The 17,732-nt window shown below is 43.7% G+C and overlaps 1 protein-coding gene, 1 long non-coding RNA gene and 2 gene segments (V, D, J or C); 3 read left to right on the top strand and 1 right to left on the bottom strand.

Moving 5' to 3' along the window:
• Positions 1–17,732, top strand: part of LOC101135612 (T cell receptor alpha chain MC.7.G5) — a 548,557-nt gene that overhangs the window by 412,715 nt on the left and 118,110 nt on the right. The gene's annotated exons all lie outside the window — the stretch shown is intronic.
• LOC129526829 (T cell receptor alpha variable 41-like) overlaps positions 1–17,732 on the top strand; it is a 179,474-nt gene that overhangs the window by 97,809 nt on the left and 63,933 nt on the right.
• On the bottom strand, positions 1,492–16,599 carry LOC115930542 (uncharacterized). Its single transcript, XR_004067180.3, has 3 exons — positions 16,512–16,599; positions 11,533–11,665; positions 1,492–2,782 (listed from the first exon to the last, which is right to left on the bottom strand). It is a non-coding gene; the product is annotated as an uncharacterized lncRNA (long non-coding RNA).
• LOC101135970 (T cell receptor delta constant-like) overlaps positions 6,402–17,732 on the top strand; it is a 44,393-nt gene continuing 33,062 nt past the window's right edge. Inside the window, 2 exon segments of the C gene segment in view lie at positions 6,402–6,447; positions 6,600–6,920. Of these exon segments, the coding sequence occupies positions 6,402–6,447; positions 6,600–6,920 (367 nt within the window).

Here is a 17,732-nt window from a genome sequence, read left to right as displayed (position 1 = left end):
GGTCATAGAGAAAGGACAAGGAGCAGAAGACTGGCCGACCCCAATGCCACAGCAGGCCCTATGGTCACAGGTGACACCTCTTCCTTGTCCCCTCAGTACAACAGTGTATAAGCCTTTACTGTCCTATGATTCTTCTTTTTGTTACACAGTGGCTTTCAACCCTGGCTGCACATCAGAATTATCTAAGGAAGTTTTTTAAATCCTGTTGCCCAAAACCCACCCCAGACTAATGAAATCAGACTCTGTGGGGGTGGCACCTAGGCTTCAGTAGTTCTTAAAACTCCCCCGGTGGTCCCAGTGTGGGGCCAAGATTGAAAACCATTGCATGGAGGTAATTGTCCTAATTACCTCTCCAGCTTTTCTCTGCCTCTACATTCCTCTTATCTAAGCTGTTATATTGCCTTTTTATTTTTAGTTTGTTCTACTTTGTCCTTTCAGTAGATAATTCTATAATACTCCATTAAACCTTTTTTCATGCTTTAACTTTGTTTTTTCTCATTTAATTTTCATTGCCCACTCTACTTACTCCCTCTTCCCATTATGTTTGTTTTGTTTTGTGTTTTCTTTAATTCAGCATCAACATTTGCAGGGCACTTGATATGGACAGAGTACGACAGCAGGCACTTAACTGCTGCTAAAAATTACATTTAACGCAGTAATATTTTGTGTTAGATCCTGTGCCATGGCTACAGGCTCTTGTCTTATGGAAGATTGGCACTTTGGCTTCTTCCTTGGAAGTAGCTGCATTGCTGTATAAATTTAAGATCCAAAATAAGTATATTACAATAAAAAATAAAAGAAGCATCCACAAATATGAGGGAAAGAAGCATTAACAGCAGTCTGAAGCTAAATATCAACATCACCCCTGCCAAGCTCTTGGCCTCATTGTAGGGGGAAGATGCTGCCATGTGCAGCAAAAAGAGAAAGGGCCCAGACTGCATGCACAACTAACGAGGCTGTTCTCTGAGGACAGGGCATTTGCTGATTTAGACTCATTTCCTCAAGGTCCTCAAGCAAGCCCAAGAGTACATAGGCCAGTCGCTGAGACACGGAAAGTTGAGATGTGGAAGAAAGGGCCAACAGACTGTCCCAGAAGCAGAATGCTTCAGTCCTCCAGGGAAGCTTTGGGGGAGATCTGCCCTCGTGTCCTCCTACAGCTCAGCTGAGAGCAGCCCTGGAGCCTCAGAACCACAGGCCCTGTAGTTCCCTGGGTCTGGCAAACCCCTGGGAGACCAAATCACTGTCCTCCCCACAGAGCCAGCCCAGCACTGAGAACACTATACAAGCCAGAGGATGCTTGCCAAATAGATGCATGAACAAACGAATGAATGAATGAATGACTCCTCTGATGAAGTTGTCCCAGGGAGAGTTTGTGGGAATACTGAAAAGGAGGGTGGTCCCCACGCTGGTACCCCAGTCCTTGATACTCTGATGTGGCTTTTTAATTTCTCTGTCTTCCTTTTACCTTGATGTATTTATTCTCTATCAATCTATTTGTTTATTTATTTATTTACTTTAGGAATCAAGCCAGACACCTTGTTGGAGCAACAAGAGCTAGAGACATTTGTTCCTTTTAGAAGAAGCAAAATTTTCCAGTGCCAACTGACAGGGAAGAAGATGAATAATTACACTATGTGCTGGTAAAGAGGACCCGAGACGGCTTCCTGATTTTCATACATCAACAAGGAGACGTCTATGACCCTGGTCTCCAGCACACCTTTCTCGGTAGAGTTGAGAATTCAACCAGCCAATTCTTCCTGGAGATTCTCAGAGCCACATTGAGAGAGCAGGGGACTTACAAGTGCTGCCCTATCCACGGTGACTCCCCTTGGCCTCTAGGTAAGTCACACACTGAAGCCTGCCCCTCCCACCTTCCACCCCGGTCAGCTAATCTAGGTTAGTGCAGGTCTAACCTGGATTACAAGGCGTGCTCGTGTGCATAATTTCATGACCACCAACAACCACATGGGGCAACGTTATCCCCATTTTATTGTCCAGGAAACCGAGGCCTGGTGTGGTAAGTGACTTGCAAGTAAGAGGAGGAGTGACATGTAAACCCAGATTCCTGAATCTAAATTCAGTGGTCTGCACTGCAGCATAGCTGCCTCTTGAGAACTAGAGTGGGCAGTGTGGAAGTGGGAATTCCCAAGTTCCCAGGCCTCTTCCAGCTCAGTCTTCTATGTAAAATTTTTCTTTTCCAGGCTTGTCTGAGCAGAGGTAGAGTGACCCTGCCGCCTGTTCCTCAACAGTCTGTGCAAATTCAAAGAAATAGAGTGTGAATTCAAGGAACTCATTTGAAGAACAGGAAAAGCAATTCTCTCCTTGAGGTTATGGGGAAATGAAGGTTGAAACATGGATCAGAAGACTTGCTGAGGTCCCTTCCACCCTCAACTCTTCCATTCTGTTCCCAAATGAGGCCCAAAACACAGCTTTCTCCATCACTCTTTAATCTGTTGGTTGATTTTTCTGGTGCACCCAACCAGCACCGTGGCCCTGAACATCAACCTTACAGCCATCCATCGCTAGCCATCTGACGCTGATAGAAAGGCAGGAAGCACTCGTGGCAGTTTGCATGTCAGGGTCAGCAGTTCCTTTCTTAACCCTCCTCTGTCTGGCAAGGCTAAGGGAGCAGACGTTCCTGTAATGACCTGGCCTGTCTTTAGAGCTGCAGCCCTAAGAGCTGGTTTTCTTTCTGTGGCTATGGTCTTGGCACTGAGCTCCTTCCTGCTCTTCTTTTGCTCTTGTGTGTAGCGGACCACAACATGCTTTCAGATCTGACATCCTGTGGGCAGAAGAAATTATTTCACTTCAATAAGAATTTTTGAAGACCAGTATGGGTTCAACGGGTGCTTTTGGGGGATTACACCAGAGATAAGAACAGACTAAATCACACGCATGAGGCAGCATTTACAAATCATACAACACAATATGCAATAGCAGCTTCCGAGTTTCTGCAGAGGAAAGGCTAAGGACAGCAACCTGGTTGGAAGTTGCCTCAGGAACTTGCCTTGAGGCTGTGTTTTCATAGCACATAAGATTGGGAAAGACATCAAAGAATGGGAAACCTTCCATTCTGGAGAGATGGAGATTATGGGGGAGAATGGATAAAGCCCCCCAAAACACTCTTGTCTCTCCTACTAACTGTTCAAGTCTCAGGTATCATTATTTGTATGACAAAGAGAAAATTAACATCGTTAAGCAATGAGCCAAGTGTTTACAAGTATAATTTCATTTATTTCTCACAGAAATCCTATGAGTTATCTTCTCCCATTTTATGGAGTATAAAACAATTAGTTTTTTCTAGAAATCACATGAAGGGACAGACATCCCCTTGGCAGGACCAAGGAAGCTGTGGCCTAATTGCTGGCCTTGACACGAAGGAATGACTGAGCACAAAGAACACAGCCTGCACAGGGCCGGAGGAGGGTTGGGTCCGAGGGCAGAGCCCTGGTGGATGTTTCTGCCTTCCACCTGGGCACCCTGAGACAGGCTGTGTTTTTGTTGAAGTTCCATCTTGTCCTGCCACAGGCCCAGGCCAAGCTGACTGCTCCTGACCTGGTGAAGCACCAGCCACACTCTGCCCCAAGCTCCCGCCGCATCATCACCTGTCCTCTCCTGTACTATCTTCTACCTCTGGCTTTGATTTATTGTTCATACCAGCTTTCTCTCTTAGTCAGGCCTAGAGGAAGGTTGTTTTTGGCCATTAACAATAAATTCTTAAAATTCCTTCTAACCGGTGGAAGATATAAATCACAGTCGTAAACATAATACACATTCTTGGGACTTTTCAAAATGACTTCCTGAATAATTTGAGATTGTTCAACAATAATTATCTAGAAAGGCTTATTTGAGCCCTGCTAACTGCTCTTTTGATATTAATACAGCTTTAAACCCTCTATACTTCTTTCTGCCTCAAGGCTTTTTTAATACATGTCCTCATTTGTTACATAGAATGTTATTTCCCTACCCATGCCCCATACCTGTTTCAGACAGGGTCCAAGCAGGAGACAGGGCACTCTCGGAGTGATTAGAGAGAGTTTAATGAAAGGGACTTTTACAAAGCTGTGGACAGGTGTTATGGATTGAAATGTGTCCCCCAAGGAAAGATATGTTGAAGTCTTAACTCTCAGTACCTTAGAATGTGACCTTATTTGGAAATAGGGTCACTGCAGATGTAGTTACCTTAAATGAGTTCATGCTGGAGTATGGTGGGCCCCTAATGCAATATGACTGGCATTCTATACGACAGCCAAGCGAAGACAAAGACACGCAGGGAGAGAAAACCATGAGACAGTACAGGCGGAGACTGGAGTGATGCAGGTGCGAGCCAAGCCAAAGACCATCAGAGTTTCCAGCAAACCACCAAAATCTAGGAAGAGGTGAGGAAGGATTCCCCTACAGGTTTCAGAGGGCGCATGGCCCTGCTGACACCTTGATTTCAAACTTTCAGCTTCCAGAACTGTGAAACAATACGTTTATATTGTTTTAACTACCCAGTTTGTGGTACTTTGTTAAGGCAGCTGCAGGAAATTAATACAGAAGGGTTATGGGAAACCAAAAAGAAGGTGGTGAAACACCCAGGGCTGGCAACAAAGAACCGCTGCCATGCCAGGCCTGAAGCGTGTAGGGGAGGAGCCTTTACTGAAACCTGCAGCTGTGGAAGAGGAGCTATAGCTTCCAGTGAAGGAAGACACTCTCCTCCTTCCCTCCAGTCTCCTGAAGGTGTCTCCATTGGCCAAACCAAATGGGATGGAGAGCCGGTGGATGCTGCCAATTAAGGTCAGGCTCTTAGAGTAAGAAGTAGAGTGGATGTGCAGAGGCAAACAGACTCAGTCTCAACTGCAATGACACTTCCTCTTCAGGGAAGCCTTCCCTGACCTCCTGACCAAACCTGGCTTCTGTAACATGCTCCCATAGTCCTTGTGCTTCTACAGAATACTTATAGCTGCAATGGAGGGATAAATTATGCAAATTATTAAGTGATGACTGGCTCTTATGCTAGAACATAAGCTCCATGAAAGAAAACACTGTGTCTGCCATTCATCAACGGCAGACCCTGAATCCTCAGGGCCTGGCATATAGTAAGAATGACTAGGTTTTATAGGATGTGCCAAGAACTAAGCAGCCTGATAGAAAAAGATCAAGTATTTAAGTCCAAACAGATTGACCTTGGCAACTTTCAAAGAGCTATAGACAGCAGACAGCATTATGTTCTGCTGGGGGACAGGGTTGCTGATGATATAATGTATAACATCAAAGAATGTGACCACCTTGAGTACTTGCTAATAGTCCTCCAAGAGCAGTAGGCAGGATGGGCAGTTGTGCAAAGTGAGGCGAGGCAGAGGTGGGTGGGGAGAGCAACTACTATGGGGTCAAGAAACTTGAGCTGCTCCTATCTGAATTTTCTTCAGGGCAGTCTGTTCCCAGTCACACTGGGGAACTTAAGAAAGCTTAGATGAGTCTTTCCTCCACTAACCTGGGAATGTAAGTCCTGCATCCACCCTCCAATATGGAAGCCACCTTTGTTCTTGCCTTTTTGCTTACCAAGTGACTCTCTTCCCAGCTTCTGCTGCACTCTCTAGTTCCCGTTATTAATTTACCTGTTTGATTTCAGAATTTCAAAGATTGACCTTTAAACTCAAAAGTGGAGGTCCCAAAAATCCTAACCTCCCCTCTTTTGAAGTCCATGTAAATGTAGCCCGTCATAAGTTGGGATGTAGTGGTGGTTTCTAAGTTTCTTACAATATTTTGCTTTGTGTAATTTAATACAGGTAACCTAAGAACCCTTCAGAAAAGAAGATAGATGAGCTCAATAAAGATCAGGAAACTCTGGCTCACATTTGGAAGACCATGTTTCATTGGATTGCTCTTTAACACATGGGTAAATCACCTTTATCCAACTTTGCCTAGAGGGAGTTTGCAGTGAACACAACAATCATTACAACTTCTTCAGTCTTTGTGCACATACTATTGATCTCCTCATTTGGTGGTTCTTTTGATTACAGCTGTAAATGCCAATAATTCTTCTTGGTATGAACTATGAACATCACCACATAGTGTCTAACATGTACAACTAACCTGAAACTGGAACAACAATATCAAATTTAACGTCTAGGGCAGGAAGCAGAAACCTTGTCACCAATTAAATAAGCTGCCTTAATCACCTCTCTGTTGGCCTAACTTACCTGAACCGTACTATTGGTCTTGAAGGTGGCACTGTCATCCCATTAGCAGGCAGCAGGCCCTGCGAGCCTCCTGTGATCAGCTAGATTTCTCTGGGGAATGAAACAGCTGCTGATAGGGACCGACTTCCTCAGTCACAAGTGTTTCACAAGTGTGTTGGTTCAGAGGAGGGACCGGGCAGAAGGTGGTTGAGAGGCAGAGCTGCCCCTGAGTGAGCCATGCAGAGGATCTCCTCTCTCATCCATCTCTCCCTCTTCTGGGCAGGTAAGGCAGACCCCAGAACTTGGGCCAAGCAAGACTCAGCAGCAAAGAAACATCAAGGCTCCCAGGACCTTGCACTCATGGACTGTGCTCCTTACTCAATGACCTCAGCCCCCAGCCCTCACTGAGCCCCTCTCTTGTGTCTTTTCTCTCAGGAGTCATGTCAGCCATTGAGTTGGTACCTGAACACCAAACAGTGACTGTGTCAATGGGGGTCCCTGCCACCCTCAGGTGCTCCATGAAAGGAGAAGCGATCAGTAACTACTATATCAACTGGTACAGGAAGACCCAAGATAACACAATGACTTTCATATACCGAGAAAAGGACATCTATGGCCCTGGTTTCAAGGACAATTTCCAAGGTGACATTGATATTGCAAAGAACCTGGCTGTACTTAAGATCCTTGCACCATCAGAGAGAGATGAAGGATCTTACTACTGTGCCTGTGACACCCACCCTGCTGCAGCTCTACTTCTGAGCAGCTCAAAAACCACTGACCAGGCACGGTGGCTCACGCCTGTAATCCCAGCACTTTGGGAGGCCGAGGTAGGTGGATCACGAGGTCAGGAGATCGAGACCATCCTGGCTAACACGGTGAAACCCCGTCTCTACTAAAAATATTTAAAAAAAAAAAATTAGCTGGGCGTGGTGGTGGGCACCTGTAGCCTGAGCTACTCAGGAGGCTGAGGCAGGAGAATGGCGTGAACATGGGAGGCGGAGCTTGCAGTGAGCCAAGGTCGTGCCACTGCACTCCAGCCTGGGAGACAGAGCAAGAGTCCATCTCAAAAAAAAAAAAAAACAAAACAAAACATTGCCATCCATGTAGAGCAGCAGTTCCAACAAGATCATGATTTTCTCTTGAATAAATAATTTAGGAAATAGGGACCAGAGAAAGCTAGTGTTCCTACCTTTCTTTCAGGCTCAGCCACTCAGCTTGCCCGTGCCCTCTCATGGTGCTCAGATAGGCAGCCCCCAGTGGGACAGAAGAGAGGAGAGATGGAGCCAAAGGAATGAACTGTAGCATCTACTGTGATAGTTTTCTTGGAGGCTCATAAAAGGTATGACCACAGAGCCACAGTGCTTACAGTATAGCATAGATTAAGGAGGCACCTTACAATTTACAACTATGGGTGACATCCAGTTTTTCCCCAGCCACATGCCTCTGAATTTACATGTTCTAGAGGAAAAGGACTGGCAATGGAGGGAGGCTCCTCTCCCTCCTTCAGATCAAATATGTACACTACCTGTCATTTTGCCCAGCATGGAAGGAAAGGCTACGTCTCTAGCATGCTCTATTGTTTTGATGATTACTGACTGGATATTTTGTTTTGCTTTGTTTTGTTTTCTTCATGAGACGGGGTCTTGCTGTGTCTCCCAGGCTAGAGTGCAGTGGCATGATCATAGCTCACTGCAGCCTCGCACTCCTGGGCCCAAGCTGGATATGGTGTTTTGCTCTCCCTTTCTTCTCTATCTCTTTACTTCCACATGTGCTGGAAACAAAACATTGAAAAATTGCTTCCACTGGCACTTCCTTATCCTTCTTTGGACAGCTCAACTTAACACTGCACTTTTATCTTGAACAATGTGTTTTTCCAGATTTAGATGATTGACGGGGCTCTCTACTCCAAGGCTGAACCTGTGGCAGAAATCAGCCTTCCTTCTGTCCTCATCTAGAAAATCTACCACTTACCTTGTTAAATAACCTCATAAGAACTTGTGGTGATAGACATGGTCAGTGACTTGATTGCGGTGACAGTTTCACAGATGTGCAGGCATATCAAATTCATCAGATTAGACACTCTAAATGTGTACAGTTTATTTCACATCAAGTATACCTCAATACACTTGTAAAAATATTTGTTTAAACCCAAAATGGATTTTTTAGGCTTCTTTGGACTACTTCACGCAACGTCTACACAAAATGTTCTTCAACGAACCCCTCTAGTCAAATACCCTCTAGTCAAATATCTTCCACAGAAGTACAAAGAGGCTGACAGGGCTTGCCACACCTTATTTGGTTTCAGTCAGGGCTTTTCACTGTTTCGCCAAGTGTCTTCCCAATCCTCTCTCCTCTCATGATTCTGCCTGACCTTTCATATATGTAATACATGTTATATATATATGTTATAATGTGTCGTTGTTCCATGCATTTTAGTCATGACTGCCCCCATAAGCTCTTATCATTTATCTCCCCAAACAGCTATATTCTAAACCTTCAGAAAATCTCTCTTCTCTACTCTTCATCCCAAACTCACTCACTCTGACCTGATGGATGATCCCAACATAGGCCTGGAACCTGCCTTCTACCTTTCTGCCCTACCCCATTGGGCAGCTTCTTTGGTTGAATGGTCTGCAAGGCCCTGGATATTGGCTCTGCCCTTGGACAAAATCAGGTTCCCCAATCCCCATCCAGATACAGCACTCTGAGCTCCATGATCTTGGAAGGGGTTTGGACCCAGTCTTCCCCAGATGTATTTAAACAGAGGGCCTGTCATGATTCATCAAACCCACTGCCTGCCACTCAGATCTAATTCTCCTTCTTTGAACAAATGATAGGCAAGAAGGTGGAGTGCCTCTCCAACATGGAGAGGATACAATTATACTCCCAGTTTGAAATCATGATTTGGAAAAAGAATGCCATCTGGAAAACTGGTTATGCAGATGTCAAAGTTGTGGAGCCATGGTTTTATAACGCCTGCAAGATGGATTCCTAGTAAGACCCCCAGTGACTCCCTCTAACAGAGACTGGGAAGAGTGTCTCTAAGGAGAAGGAGGGGAAAAAATATCTGGACAAATCCATAAGACTGTATGTCTTCTGTATTAATAACTAATATCTGTTGAGTGCTTACTATGTGCCAGGCAGCATTCTAAGCACTTAACGTGTGTTATATGATTAATCTTCACAACAACCTTAGTATTTACTTTCTATTCTTGTCCTCATTTTACAAATGAGAACCCCAAGGCACAGAAAACCTAAAATACTTGCCCAAAGTAGCATAGCTAGTAAGGGAGGGTGACAGATTTCAGACTCTTGATGCTGCACCAGAGGACACAGCATGTAATTTGGGGAGATGGGGGACCCATAGAGAAAGCCACCTTCAGGATGTGTCAGAACCAAGGGACAACAGGGGCTGTGCCCTCACCACCAAACCTGTTCCAACCATCTGTCAAAAAACCGGGACAACAGAACAATGGTCCCAAATGACCTCTCAAGTGTTTTCTAACTCTGAGATTTTGTGATCCTGACACAAGCTTCACACTGTCTTCTAAAATCATCTGCATCTCTTCATCTGTGAAATGGGGATAATAAGAGTTCTACCTTCACTGTGTTATAAAATATATAATTATAGAAAGTAAATAAATTGCATAGCATATAGTAGCTATTTAATAAATGTTACTTATTATAAGAAAAAGCAAACTGCAAGGAAGAATAATTAAGAAGAAAGTGAACTAAATTACTGAGCACCAACAAAATGCAGCCACTTTACAGGTATGGACTCACTTATCCTATGGCAACTCAGTGAGGTCATTATCATCCTTTCTGTTTTGCAAGTGAGGATACTGAGCCTCAGAGAGGCTGGACAGCTTGCTTACAGAAGCAGAGCCAGGATCTGGATCTGACTGGAAGCCTAATTTGTCCTGGCTGGGGTACTTGGGCTGGGAGCTGCAGGATGTCCTAAAGAAATACCTTACCTATAGCAACATCTCAAGTAAAGGATGGCTGGGAACAGGTATGTGAAGTCTGGTCATCTTTGCTCATGCAAAGATTGCTCTTGACTCCTTGGCCAGTTTCCAGAAGAAGGGATAGTAAGTGAGGTCTTCAACTCCTTCCCCCTGCCTCCTCTCCCCTGCTTTAAAACACCAATTGTAATTTCGGCTTCCAGGCTGTTCTCCCGAGATGGCTCACTCCCCTGACTGAGGGAAGACAGCTACTCCCCAGCCCACTGCCACTCACACTCCTGAGCACCACCCCTAGGTCAGCAGCTTTTCTCCCAGGGTACACCATGAGAAACATGAGAGACTGGCCCACATATTCCCTCCTTCTGATGCTTGTCAAAGGTAGTCTCTTGTTGGACTCCCTTAGATCCTCGGGGTGCTCATGGATTCACTGCCTTTTCCTCTCCTTCTCAGGGGCTTGCCTGGAGTGGAAACCACAGGGGTCCAAGGCCAGCATAATGAGAGCTAGAAAAATTCCCCGGGTTTCTGTCAGGTCCATAGAGTTGGTGACTTTACCACCCACATATATCTTTGCTGTCAAGCAAAGTGTGCAAGTTTGTCTCTTCCATTGTCATCGACTTATCACTTATACAGAGGCAGCAGTGGGGCTTGAGATCTAACAACCACAATTCTCTGCATTCAAAAGTGAGCACACGGGTACCAGAAAACACTGCGGTGGATTAAGGTGCAGGAGCCACCGTGTAAAGAATAGAAATTAATTTCTAACTAAATGTCTCTGCTTTAGTTAGTGTCTTAGTCCACTGCAGTATCTTAAACAATACGTATTCGATGATAAATTTTCCATAATGACGAGGTGAACAAACTCAGAATCAAAGCTCCTTTCCTACTCTTCAATTCAACACATTACCCTAAAATATTAATTGAAATGATAGGATTATACGGCTTTTTTTTGTCAGAACACTTTATTCATTCTTTCAGTAAATACCAGCTCTCATATCTGTTTAATTTTTCTCCACAGCATTTATCACTATTTGGCATGCTACATATTTTACTTGTTTATATTTTGTTGTCTGGCTCTCCACTGGAATACAAGGTCCTTGATGGCAGAGATGAGTTTTTGTCTGTTTTGTTCACTGCTTTAACTCCAGCACTTAGAATAACTTTGGCCCATAACAGACACTCAATAAATGTATTAAATGAATGAGGGAATGAAATACATATGAGTGAGTGCTATGTACCCTGCACTGAGCTGGATGCCAGGGACACAGTGGTGCACAAGGCTGGTGCGGACTCTGCCCTCTGAGATGTTCTCTCCAAGCCTCATCTACCCACTAAAAAAATGCTACTGACCGTAACAAGATTTTCTGAAGAGTTGATTATAGAGTACTCTGGAACACCAAATAACTTACTCTTGGAGAGCAGACATCGAGGCTCCTAAGTACATTGGATATTAGCAGGGGCAAAATGAAGAAAATAGTAGGCTTTCTCTTTTCTCCACCTTTTCTCTTTTGAGTCCCAAGGGCCCCAGCCCTGAGTCTGAGGCTGTCAAAGAAAAAGCGAAACACTTCTGTTTTATTTCACAAAGGAATTTCGCAACCCTTCTCTCCAAACAGACTGGCTGGGGCATGCTATTTCACAATGAAAAGCCACGATAACACAGTTTCCTAAACAAAGGAGCGATTCCTAACTCCCTCTCACTTTATCACCACTGCCACCAGATGATTTTGGTATTCTTCAAGAATACAGAATCCACTGGGTCTTTTTGGGCTTTTTAGCAATTTACACATCCACAAACACATAGGTTTATGAGTGATAACAGTGTACATTCCAGTGCATGAAACTCTGCAGGGATTCTCTGAAGGCGTGCCCTGGATGCTGCAAGGCTCCAAGGCAGCAGTCAGCCAGTGGAACAGTGTGCCACCCAGCATGCTCGACTTGATAGAAAAAAGACCCAGTGACAGGGCAAAGGAAGTCAAGCCAACATGCACTTGCTTGTATTAATTTAAATAAAGCCAGGTTCTCAAACTCCATGTTTAAATAAGAAATCTAACAGTCATAAGTTTTCTTTTTACCTGCATGCATATAGGAGAATAGGGAAAGTTTAAATTATCTTTCTGGCTTAAGGACAAAATTGCATGAGTATTTATAACTTTCAGAAAAAGAAATGTCAGTCTAAATATATTACTAGGGCAACAAATTATTAAGAAAAAAAACCCCAAAGTACAGTCTTTTGGAAATTAAAGTTGCTTTCATAGAATATAGCAGCATTCACTCAGTAACAACTCATTAAATACCTTGTATGTGCCAGACGCTTTTCTAGACACAATGGAAGCACATCTTTCAGAATCTCGGGAGCTTATATTTCAGTGGAAATAAACACAAAATAAAATAAGTAAAATATATGTCAGATGGAGATAATTGCCATGGAGAGGAGTAAAACGGGGGGAAGAGAGAGAGGGTTGTTAGCAGGCTTGCAGAAATTACAATTTTAAATCAGGTTGTCAAGAAGGGATACAATGAGAAGGTGACATTTCAGCAAAGGCCTGCGTGTAGGCAGGAAGCCCAATATTTGGAGTGTGGATGTTTGCTGGACTCCCTCTGTTAGGAATAACATTGTCATGCACATTCTTAAGACATAATCATACCAGCTTTTCTGTAGGTTAGGGAGATAAGGAGTCATTTTTTCTTTCTTATCTTGCTAAGAGCTCTTTCACAAGTAGTTCACACTTTCATTTTTCAAAATCAAGCGATGAAATGCCATTAATTAGCACAAAGTGTGTTGGGGAGTGGACGCGAGGGTTTGGCAAGGAAGCAGTCCTGAAAAGATCAAAACTTACAACGCGAACAGGAAGATGAGAGCACTGATTATTGACAAACGGAAAATGGGGCATGGCATTTTGAGCCCTTTGCCTTGAGTCTCTCCCTAGTCACGTGAACACATTCTGTGGACCGGTGAGTGTTTCTTCCCCAACGACAGGGATAAGAATACAAAGTGGGTGATGCCTTTCTCTCACTGGTCCCCAGATGACTCCACTCTAGCAGCCCCGGAAAAGAACCTGCAGCCTCATCTATACCTGCAGGTTGATGTGCCTCCCAAAAACTGTCTCACTCAGTTGTGGAGCTGAAATCAATCATGTGTTCACCTCAGTAGGGTTCTTGGTTTTTCTTTTCTGGCTTCTCCAAAAAGCCAATCATAGAGAAGCCTGAGGACTGTGGAGCCACTATGGAGAAGGCTGGAGTGCCTTTACCATCCCTAGCTGAGCTTTAGGGATTCACCCTCCAGGACCTCTGAGTGTGCTGGGATCACACGGCCTAAGGTAGGCCCTAGAGTCAGTTTCTGTCTTTACCTGCCACCTGACAGGAGTGAGAAGTTTTACTCAGAGGCAGTGAGAAGGAAAGTCAGCAGCCCCAGGGACAGTACGAAGGAGACACAGCCTGAGTGTGTGTTGTCAGAAGCTCTGTCACAGCGAAGGCCTCCTCGGGCATAAAGACCTCACTGTGTTTACATAACACCTGTGTTATAATCGTGAGTGATCAATAAAGGATTAACTGCCTCAGTCGCCTAAAGAAATGAAGAAGGGTTTTATGCACCAAGTTCATAAATAAGGACACAGAAAAAAACCACAAAGGCCAACGTAGCTGCCTCTGTACGTTGAAATTAGAGAACTGGTACAATAACAATAACCCACCTCTATAGTAAGAATCAATGTAAAATCTTTGAGTTCATAGCTAGTCCATTTCTCAGCATCAAAACCATCATTATGCTTTCTGTATGGAGGATGTCCACCCCCACATATGCACACTCGGAGTGTCAGAGCAATGAGAAACCAATTACCATCAGGCTCCACCTCTTTGGTTGAAGACGTAGAAACTGATGAATGAAGAAATTAAGTGACTTTTCCAACATCACACATATAGTGCAGACAGGTAAAGTGATATACTGTACTTCTGTCTCTTTCCTCCAATATCCTAGAAGTCAAGGGCTAAGAAAAGACAGAAAGGGTAAACCATGTGATCATGCCAAAGTGAAAGAAAAATGGCAGTGGAGTGTTCTCCACATTCCAGACAACTACCTCCTGCCACCTTCTAGGTGGCAATGCAGTCCAGGTAGGTAAAGCGATATACAAAAATAAATAGCCTTAATCATTCACAAAAATATTAATGTGTGTCAAATTTAAAAACAATAAATTGCAAATTGCCCCTAACTTTGGCAAGATCCTTTCACCTATCTTAAAATGGACAAGTTTACAAATTTGGGCTATAAACTGCATATAAGTTTTTGTTGGTTTTTTTTCTTCCTTGAGATGGAGTATCACTCTTGTTGCCCAGGCTGAAGTGCAATGGTGCAATCTCAGCTCACTGCAACCTCCGCCTCCCAGGTTCAAGTGATTCTCCTGCCTCAGCCTCCCGAGTAGCTGGGATTACAGGCATGCACGACCACGCTCAGCTATTTTTTGTATTTGTAGTAGAGACGAGGTTTCACCATGTTGGCCAGGCTGCTCTCGAACTCCTGACCTCAGGTGATCCACCTGCCTTGGCCTTCCAAAGTGCTACGATTACAGGTGTGAGCCACAGTGCCTGGGCACATATGAGTTTTTATAAGTAAGTTCTTTTAGTAGTGAAAAAAGCATAGGCTTTGGAATCAGAGAAAAATAGAATCACAACCCCTCACTTAATAGTTCTGTGACCTTGAAAAATGTTGCTTTAACTTTTCTAACCCTCTATTCCCTCATCCATAAAATAAGGATAATGATTGCATAGAGTTATTATAATGATCAAATTAAATAATTGCTAGTAAGTACCTGAGTGACTACAAAGCAGAGCTGCTCAATAATACTAACTCCATTCCTTTCAGCACCCGATGGTCTGCAGTAGAGTGGTTTCACCCTCTACTCCAGACAGAAGGAGACAGAAAAGACAGAAAAGCTAGAATGGGAGAGAACATGGCCAATGACCACTAGCATTTTTCCAAACCAAGAAATCTAAAGTGCCTATCAGCACATTTTTTATAAAAATACCTCCTCAGGAATGTTCTTCCCACACAACCTCTCTAAATCCTTTCCCTGCGCTAATGATAGTGAAGGTCCCAAAGGCAAGATCATCACTGGGAGGGTCTAGCTCCCCAACAAGAGATGATGTCCTCATTGCCCTTCATTTGCAGAGATGAAGGTGACACAGGTCAATGTCAGCTTCACCAATAGTAACAGGAAGAGTAATTTTTTTTTTTTTTGAGACCGGGTCTCGCTCTATTGCCCAGGTCGGAGTGTAGAGGCATGACCATGGCTCATTGCAGCCTCAACCTCCCAGGCTGAAGTGATCCTCTCGCCTCAGCCTCCTAAGTAGCTGGGACTACAGGTGTGCAGCACCATGCCTGGGTCATTTTTTAATTTTTTGTAGAGACAAGGTCTTCCTATATTACTCAGGCTGGCCTTAAATTCTTGAGCTCAAGGGATGCCCCTGCCTCAGCCCCCCAGAGTGCCAGGATTACAGGCATGAGACCTCACGCCCTGCATGAATGAATTTTTTACATCAAACCTTCTCCAACAAACTTGGTTCAGATGTCTGAGACAAGAGTTGCACAAAGGAGTCTCAGTCTTCAGAAAGTTCAGCCTTACCCAGCTTTATGGATGCTCTAGGACACATTTAATTCATGCATCCGTTTAGGAACAGAGATCTTCTCCCATCCTTAAAAGGGAACCTATAATATTAATTACTGACCTGTGATGAGTCAGCTGTCCATCCTCATTTGGCCCATGCTGTCTACACGAAGTTAGTTTTCACTGTAGTGCTTGGCCAAGAAAAACCAAGTTTTTCTAAATGAATTCCAAGGATAAATAGCCTAATTCCAGTTCTTTGGCTTTTTCCACTAAAGAATTATAGGGACCTGATCTAGGAAAACTGGGGGGAAAAGCCAGGGAATGAGAGCCACTGCCTTGCCAGAAATGCATGTTCTGATGGGGAAAGATACTTCAGGATATCTGTGCCAAATCACACATTGGAAAGAAGCTTTCTGAGATCTGAGGAAACTTCCACCTGCTAAAAAGAGCTAGCAGTCTGCTGGAAAGAAAAAAATTCATTCGGGTGTCAGAACTCTTACTCTTCACTTTGTGTGTGACTGTAGACAAGTCAGTTAACCTCTTTGCACCTCAGATTCTCATCTGTACAGTAAAGAGTTCACATTAGATTGTCTGTAAGTTTCCTTCAGCACTAACAAGCTGTGGGACATAGGAGATCAAATCTGAAAGATTCCTGAGATACAGGAGTATGGATTCCTGCAGCTGATTCCTTTATGTGACCCAGTAAGGATAAAATCGAAAAAAGGAACTAAACGAAATACACTCTTGATTAATCAAAGGGGATTGAAAGTCGTGGCTAACCTCACACCTACCTTGCATCACCTCCAGCTCACCTCCCTTGAGACACTCCTCCTCTTCTTTAATGCCTCATCATGATTCTCAAAAACTGTGATCACTCAAGGTTGAAGCTTTTAATCTCCCATGTATAAAAGGATATGCAAATAGAGTTCAGTTTCCTGTTGAGTCTCTGCCAAGGTCTTAGCCTGGCAGTTCTGGGAAAAGAGCCAAAGACCTCATATTTCTTGGCTGTTAACATTCTCCCATCTGTGCTCAAGTCAGCAACCTAGGCTTCAGGCTGTGGTTTGTCTTTAGTCTTACACTTTCCCAAGTTTTCTGAAGGAACCCTTTAGAATGTTCCTGCAAGAAAGTAAGATACAAGTGGCTCCCAAGAAACCAGACAGAGGATTATCTGGTTATATTTGGAGGCAGTAAGAAAAAGACCAGGAAGTCTATATTCCTATAGTATATAGCCACAGAATCCAATCTTGCAAGCTACTTGAAATACTGATATTAATTAAGTCTTAGGCAGGGCTTTCAATAAGTCATCTGTGTCTCCAATATGGGATGTCCCACATCATGCATATGCACAGTGAAAAAAAGTGAGGTCCTTGGGTACAGTACAGCATTCAAAAATTAAAGATCTGAAAAACACAAGACATCTCAGTGTGCTTCCAGGCTGGAGGCTCTGCTAAACAACAGAAGCAGAGACCGGACTAATTGTCCCCCATGTCTCTTTGACTGAACTCACACAAAATAGAATCTACCATTTTTACTCAGCGCGGGGTACCCAGACTCAAGTTTACTGCAATGTTGTCACCAATATTCTAATGGAAAATTATATATTCGGAGCTATGTTAAATTTGACCATTTATTAAACATGGAATTTCTACTTTTTCTGTAAGTGCCTTGTCTTACTTGTATTTCCCAGTATTTCCCTTCTAAAGCTAACTCCCCAAAGGGCTTTCTTGTATGTTCTCACTTCCATTACAAAGTCAATGTACAAGTTAATTTTTTTAATTTCTTTAGAAACCTTTATAAAGAGGTTTCCTCCTTCATTTCTCTGTTATCCCAGGCAGCTGTCAGGAGCAAAGAGCTCAAGCCTGCACTGCCTTGGAACAGGACATCAGTAAAAGACACTCTCAATCTACTCAGAAGGCTGAGGTGGGAGGATTGCTTGAGCCAGGAGTTCAAGACCAGCCTGGACAACTAAGTGAGGCTCAGTCTCAAAAAAAAAAAAAGATCTCAATATTATT

This window comes from Gorilla gorilla, chromosome 15 (assembly GCF_029281585.2).
Source record: "Gorilla gorilla gorilla isolate KB3781 chromosome 15, NHGRI_mGorGor1-v2.1_pri, whole genome shotgun sequence".
NCBI lineage: Eukaryota > Metazoa > Chordata > Mammalia > Primates > Hominidae > Gorilla > Gorilla gorilla.
This window is presented reverse-complemented; position numbering and strand designations above follow the sequence as displayed.